This window comes from Diabrotica undecimpunctata, chromosome 7 (genome assembly GCF_040954645.1).
Source record: "Diabrotica undecimpunctata isolate CICGRU chromosome 7, icDiaUnde3, whole genome shotgun sequence".
In the NCBI taxonomy this organism is placed as follows: domain Eukaryota; kingdom Metazoa; phylum Arthropoda; class Insecta; order Coleoptera; family Chrysomelidae; genus Diabrotica; species Diabrotica undecimpunctata.
The window spans coordinates 157,212,790-157,220,690 of record NC_092809.1 but is presented as its reverse complement, the minus strand read 5'-3'; the positions used below and the strand labels follow the sequence as shown (position 1 = coordinate 157,220,690).

Below are 7,901 nucleotides of genomic sequence, written 5' to 3'. Positions count from 1 at the left end.
TCGTTTAAAAACACGAATCGAACACGATTTCCGGATTAAAAATCAAATATAAATTGCAATTCTCATCAAATACACACACACACGCACACACACATTCACACACACACACACACACACACACACACACACACACACACACACACACACACACACACACACACACACACACACACACACACACACACACGAAACACAGAAACGATACCAGGCAGGTATCGTTTCCACAAGGTCACACCTTGTGGAAACGATACCTGCCTGGCCTCCAACCTATCTCCACTCCACCCCAATTGCGGATATAACGTTAAGAAGCTTACCTTTTTGAGTTTAAACACTCTTACTTGTTTTTGGGTTTGGATACCCTGGGAAATGAGGCATCCTTGATGTTTTTTTGCGGTAATGCCGCTTTAGTAGAGGCGGTGTTACACGCCGTTCTCCCTGGTTAATCTTAATTTTGTGCGAATCTTCTAGAATTGCCTTTTCTACAAATATGTGCTCGTAAACCGAGCCAGTTACTTTGATTCTTGTGGTGGTTACTGGATCCCCGCACTGAGATTGTGTGTGTTCCCGACGATCGACTGCCGATTTGTCAAACGGAGTTTGCTTACCTCGTCAGTCGACCATGCGGAGGATCTGGTCCCTAACCTTATGCCTAATGCTGCCTCAATCCTCAGCACTAGCTGGGGTACCTGTGGAAAAAAATGCTGTCCTCTTTTGCATAACAGTTTCAAAGACTCTCGTACATCTTTATTTAAATATAAATATGTTTACAAAAATATATAAATAAAAAATAGTAAAATTAAATAACTAAATTGAGAGGACATCTTGGTAGCACTGGATGCTGCAACAAATAAACAAATTGGTTAGATATCCATCGTTACGGTTTGTTTTGAGATTTATAAGAATTTAGTTAACAAAAAACAATTTAAATGGAACGATCTACTCAAGTAAACAGTATTGTTCTTAATGTAAAAGTTTAATATTTATAATATCTGGGTGGTTGTTGATGTTGATGATGATGATGTTGACCAAATCCGCGGTTGTGTTCCTCCTCCGCAGTACTTCTTCATTAGTGACTGTCTGTCCATGGTATCTTCAGGATCCTTCTGTATAACCATAGCTCAAAAGCCTAAAGTTTTGATAAAGTTTCCGCCTTCAATGTCCATGTTTCTACTCCGTACAGAAGCACTGAGTACACGTAGAGCCTTATTTTTGTTTCTAGGGTGAGGTCATGGATCTTGAACACAGAGCTCATAGTCAAGAATGCACTTTTTGCATTTCCGGTGCAACATTTAATCTCTTGGGTATTGTCCCACGACTCATTGATTATAGTTCCCAAGTAGTTGTACTCTAAGGCACGTTTAATTCTCATTTGGTTCACATACAGATTCGTTACAGTTATGTTTTCCTTGCTGATGATCATTAGCTTTATTTTTGCTGGTATTTATATCTAGTCCATATGTTCTACTTGTTTCCGTTATTTTATTCATTAAGTTTTGCAGCCCTTCTATGGTATTAAAAAACACTATTGTATCATCTGCATATAGCAGGTTATTGAGCTTGACTTCATTTATTGAGATGCCTTCATCAATATCTTTTAAAGCCTCTTCAAAAATGTGCTCCGAGTACAGATTGAATATCAGTGGTGAAATTATGCACCCCTGTCTCACCCCACTTAAGATTTTGACCTGATTTGTATATTCTCCATCTATTCGGAGCACCACTGATTGATTCCAATACAGGTTACCTATTATTTTTAAGTCTCTTCCGTCAATTCTTGTCCTCTTCAGCACTTCCATCATTTGTTCATGCCTGACTCTATCGAAAGCCTTCTTGTAGTCAATCAGGCTGCAAAAACATTACAGCTGACATATCTACATTTCAGAAACAATACCTGCACGCTAAATAAAGCTTCCCTAGTACCATCGGCGTTCACAAATCCAAACTGATTGGGCGCAATTTGTTTCTCGCATTTCCCATAAAATCCTTTATGGATGACTTTTAAAAACAGTTTTAGCACATGCCTCATTAGGCTTATGGTCCTATAGTCTTCACAAACTTTTGCTTGTGATGGTACAAACACCCAGTAGAATGCTTAGAAGTGTTAAGCTGAGATATCGTCCAATAGGAAGACCAAGCAAAAGGTGGATAGATAAAGTGAGGAAAGGGAGGCTAGGAGGATAATGCTGGGGAATGCCTTGGGCTGTAGCGCCATTGAAGAGAGAGAGAGAAAAATTATTTTCTGATGATGGCAAAAGTATCCAATTAAAACATTTGAATTTCACAGCCTACTGTAAAGCAACCTTATTACTAAAAGAATGAATTGTTAATAACAAATATTAAAACTTACTTTTAGTTCCCCTGCATAATGATATATTTTCAGGAATATTTTCCTCTACTAATTCTTTGAATTTCTCCAAGGGACAGAAGCTGTCACAATGTGGTACTGTTAACAATTCTGGTTCATTTTCATCATTCTTAAAATATATCTAAAAACAAAATATAATTAAATTAAATTAAAAAAAAAATACTCCCAGTAAAATGCTACAAGATTGATAATCTAAACCAATAACTTAGTAAAAATAAGGTAAATTACATATTTCACCCCAAGATCCCAATATACAAGAAGTTACTGAGGTGTTCCAAATTGATTTGGAACACCCACCAAAAGTTATCTTTAGTAACGACAATAAAAAGAATATTATTACGACTTTTTGATAAAATTACATCTTGTGCCCTCTACCGGCCTTTGAAAAAAGAAAAAAAATGGAGTAATTATCACAAAATTAAAAAAAAAACTGACAAATTAAGTTGGAATATTCACTAAAAGTTAGCTTTGGTAACGGTTATAAGAAAGTATTATTACGAGTTTTAGATAAAATTACATCCTCTGTCCTCTACAGGCTTTTGAAAAACCAAAAAAAAAATTTTGACATTATTAACAGAAGCTCGGTCCCGGAGGTACTGGTTTGTTTAGTCTAGTCCCATCTGCGGGGCTGCTGCAACTTTTAATAAGACCGCACATTGCAAAAGCTAGAAACTAATACAGAAATAGATCATGAATTGCCTTCCACTTCGCATGCCAATATCAATACAGAAATGCAGTGTACACAAAATTATGTTCAAACTTCCTACCTTGGCCAAAGTCTGTGACCTCTATGGACTATCGGACAGATGTGTAGCAGCTGTGGCAACGGCAGTGCTACACGACTTCGGAATTGATACCAACGCTAACACGAAAAACGTAATAGACAGAAATAAATTGAGAAGTGCAAGAGACCAATCAAGGAAACGTTTTATGCAAAATACCCCCGAAACTTTGAAGGCCATATAGTTTGACGGAAAAAAAATAAAACGTTCGTAATCGAAAATACTGAAGGCAATTTCCACAGCAGAATCACACTCGAAGAGCATGTTTCATTAGTTCAAGAGCCAGGTTATATATTTTTAGGTCACACAGTACCCATTTCTAGATCGGCTCTAAACATTTCTCAAAGAATTGTCTACTTTTTGGAGAGTTATAGATATAATCTATAAGAACTACTGGTAGTAGGCTGTGACAGAATGGTGGTAAATACCGGAAGAAAAAATAGTGTAATTTCTCAACCAGAGTCAAAGTTAGGACGTCTTTTACAAAGATTTGTTTGTCAGCTTCAGACTAATAAATTGCCTTTAAGGCATCTTTTTTAAAAGCTTGACGGTCAAACTCAAGGTCCAAGAGCTTTTGCAGGAACTATAGGAAATCAAATACCATCTCCACAGTTGTATATTTCAACATCTCCCACTGTTGGTCAGTTGGTCTTGAGTAACGCTTTTACATATTAATTTTATATGATTTATATGATCACATCTACATGATTGTGACTGCCCATTCAAACTATCATATGTCACATGTCACCTTAACATTTCCGTTAATACCGGGAGCCATTCTCTCTCCTGTTGCCGACCAGAATGTAGCTTCGACTTTTTAAATAATTTTAAACTGTTTGTCCTTGTTTAGTGTAGTATTATGTTCAACTGTATGTTTAATTTTATGTTTATGACATTCTGGGATTGTTGGATATCCCAAAATTGACGAAGTAAGTCTAAAACGTTAATCACAAAAAAAACTTTTATCATCCATTAACTTTCTTCATTTAAAAAAAACGTTTCTTGACTTATTTCAGATGCCCCTGAAGATAGTCTAGTGAACGAAAGTACTTGGGCAAGAGTTAATTAATAAAACTGTGCTCGATATCTGCCTTTATTTTATCAAAAATATTTTTGAGTCTGGGCGCGGCATCGCTATCAGCACTGGGCGGCAGACTGTGTTAAACCGGCACTGTTTAGTTATCTAATTTTCCATTCTTCTCCTATTTATTTGCGGCTTTTCAAGTATTTTTTAGCTTTTTAAGTGTTTTTTGAACTCCCTGTGTGTTTAACATATTGATTTTGATGGAAAGGTTTTTAATGCATTTTTACTAATTTAAACTATTTTTTATTAATGATTTTTTGTAAGTGATTGTATAAAGCTTTTAGTTTTCTATCTTTTTAATAAAACTAAATCTCGAGTATGCTGTTTTCGCTTCATCCTAATGAAGAGCAGTACTCCAGTATATCTTTAATTATCACGAGAAAAGTAGTTGTAAATGAATTATCTTATGTTTTCTTTTTTGGCAAAAGAGTTATCGGCGTGGAATTATTTTTTAGATTTTTTATAAGAATCCGAGTGCCCATTCAAACTGTCATATGTCACATGTCACCTTAACATTTCCGTTAATACCGGGAGCCATTCTCTCTCCTGTTGCCGACCAGAATGTAGCTTCGACTTTTTAAATAATTTTAAACTGTTTGTCCTTGTTTAGTGTAGTATTATGTTATCCCTGTTTTCCATTTGTGTAATTTTGATACTAGATTAAATCTCAAGACTGGGTCATATAGCTTTATGATATGTAATAATTCTCTAATGGTTTGCGCCAATTTGCAAATGTTTCATGTATCTCGTATACACGAAACGATACGAACTATGTTAAATTCGAACATATTTCGTTTTAAGTATTACAATAGTTTTTCGTTTATAATTTTTAACTTTGCACATTACGTTGTAAGAAATATAGGGTGGTACGACTCTACTTTTGTTAGGTTCTAAAAAGAAAAATTATAATACTGTCTGATCAAATTGATGAAAAAACCGGATTTGTCCAAATAAAATTGTATAATTTTAATAAAACAAAGATATTTCATTTTCTGATTGGTATAATAGAAAAGTTAGTGTAATACTGTCTGGACCAGGAACAGAATTCTTAATTAATGTTAGAGAATTCTTACGTTCTGTATAGTAATCGGTACATTAAGTGTGTTATACTCGTGAGAAGAATATGTTATTTGTTTTTAATTCACATGTACTGCCGAAAAACTCAGTTATTTTATTTCAGTCGCGTGTAATGTTCTCTTTTGCTAAAAACATTATATAATTTGAGACTCCAGTTTTCCACCACAAAAACAAAAGCTATACATTTTTCACGAAAATCAAATCCACAAAAGCTCCCAAATCTATTTTTAAACAATTCTCCTATAGAATATACAACGTTGGACAAGTCATATACACTCGCTAAGAGTATCGTGCCAAGCTGGACAAAACATTATGAAATCTGTATCACATAAAAATTGGGGAGCAGATTTTCCAACTCTAATAAATTTATATAGAGCTTTAATTAGATCAAAACTTGACTACGAATGTGTTGTGTATAACACTGCAAACCAAGCATTGCTCAAAACTTTGGATACTCTTCAGAGTTCAGCCGTTAGACTTGCTCTAGGAGCATATTGCACCAGTCCTGTGGACAGTCTACTCTGTGAACCTGGAGAGCCACCCTTAAACCTAAGAAGAAAATACTTAACTCTATCGTATGTCTCGAGTATAAAATCTAACCCAGAAAATCCAGCTCTTTTTCTTGGGTTGTTCCCTTTCCGCTTTGTAACCGTAAACCTACAGCATATAACAAAAATAACGTGATACCAAATTTTGTTAGAACTCACTTTCTCCATGTTCTCACACAGTACAAAAATTACCATTTTATATACACGGGCGCATCTAAGACCATAAATTGTCTCCTAAGACAAGTATTTTTACAGCAGAACTATTTGCCATCAATAAGGCCCTAACCTTTATTCTAGAACAAAAACTTTCCAAATGTCTTATAATATTTAATTCACTGAGACATCAATTTCTCAGATTTATCCCTCTCATCGAACATTACAGCAGATTAAGTTAATTTTATACCGTATATACCAAAGCAATTTGACAGTAGAGTTCCTCTGGGTACCGTCACACGTTGGAATAGATGGTAACGAAAAGGCAGATAGTCTAGCTAGGTCCGCAGTAACCAATACAGCCGTATCAGTGGAAAATCTAACGGTGCATTTAGATTTAAAACCTTACTTAAAATCAAAATTGCACGATGTTTGGCAAAACCAATGGAATAGAAGCACCACTAAATTACAAGAAATAAAATCTTCCGTCCTTCCATGGAACTTCTGGTCTTCAAAGCGACAACATCAAGTCCTAATAACACGTCTCAGATTAGGACACACCTCTACAACACATGAATACTTGTTGAAGAAAGAAGAGGAACCAGTGTGTTTTGTTTGTGGATGTAAAGTGACAGTGAAGCACATTTTGATTCACTGTGCAATATACTCAGTTGAAAGACTATATCACCACATTCCAAAAATAATAAAAGAATTTCTAGGAGAATCTAAATACGTAGCTCACTTGATAGAATTCGTGAAAACTATAAACTTTTTCAATTAAATTTAATACAATTCATCAATAAATAAAATATATATTGTATACATTATTACGTAATTGATATTTTGTATATGCCTATGTATGTCTTTATCATTTTTATATTTTTCTTATGCTAATAACCCTAAGTGGTTGAAAAATTATATAATTAAAATTTTTTCTTAATAGAACATTAGTATTATCTAAAATATCAAAACAAACCAATTAATATAGATTACATACTTATTTATATTTACATATGTATTCATATAAATATTTATTTTTATACTAACCTTAAATCCATAAGTGGAATTGATATTATGAAGCTCTAATGCAACAAAACTTCCATAATTAGGAACCATATCTTCTTTCAAAAGATTCATACTACGTAAAAGACATGCGACATTATTTTCATGACCGGACCATATAAACATTTTTTTGGCTGGAAGTTTACCATCAATTTTGGACTGGGTATCACCAAGGATATGTTTTAATAGATATCCTCAAAATTAAAATAAATAAGTTATTACAATAGGCCTTTATACAGGATAAAAATTTTAATATTCCATTCAAAACGAAATTTTTATTTTGTTTTAAATATCCAATACTTTCTATGTTTGATGAATATGGAAATTATATATTTGAATTAGTTATAACGTTATAAACGTCACATCTTTATTAATTTATATTTAAATAATTATTTTATTTTAATTTCTTTATTAATTTATTAATTCGTTTGCCTTCAGATTCGTTTTTACTATTTTTGCTTCAAAAAGTAGTTGACGCTCTCTGTCATTCTATTCTTTCTCTTTCTGTCCCGTAGAATCAATATTTGCCTTCTCTCTCTGTCTGGTAGACTAAATATTCTGTTATATGTTGACAGAAAAGCTAATTTCATCATAAGCATACGTCCTATGTCATCTGTGAAACTTCATTTAAGTTTCCCTACTTTCTGTCAATCAGCTTTTCTATCGTATTGGGAATATAATTTTTTGCCTGTTTTTTAAAATATATAAAAGAAGGCAAAAATTATTATAAGCTTCATTTTATGGTCTGCAGAATTCTCTTGGGGTGAATACTTGTATTGTAATCTATATTCTATAATTGACAGCATTTTCAACATTAACAACCTTACTTC

General features: G+C 33.7%; 1 protein-coding gene across 1 annotated transcript in view; it reads right to left on the bottom strand.

Moving 5' to 3' along the window:
* Positions 1–729: 729 nt before the first annotated feature.
* LOC140446069 (venom acid phosphatase Acph-1-like) overlaps positions 730–7,901 on the bottom strand; it is a 36,823-nt gene continuing 29,651 nt past the window's right edge. Inside the window, exons 6-8 of the mRNA XM_072538588.1 lie at positions 7,057–7,265; positions 2,348–2,486; positions 730–838 (exon numbers count right to left, since the gene is read on the bottom strand). Coding sequence (XP_072394689.1) covers positions 765–838; positions 2,348–2,486; positions 7,057–7,265 — 422 coding nt within the window. The 3' untranslated portion in view covers positions 730–764. The remainder of the gene's footprint in view (positions 839–2,347; positions 2,487–7,056; positions 7,266–7,901) is intronic.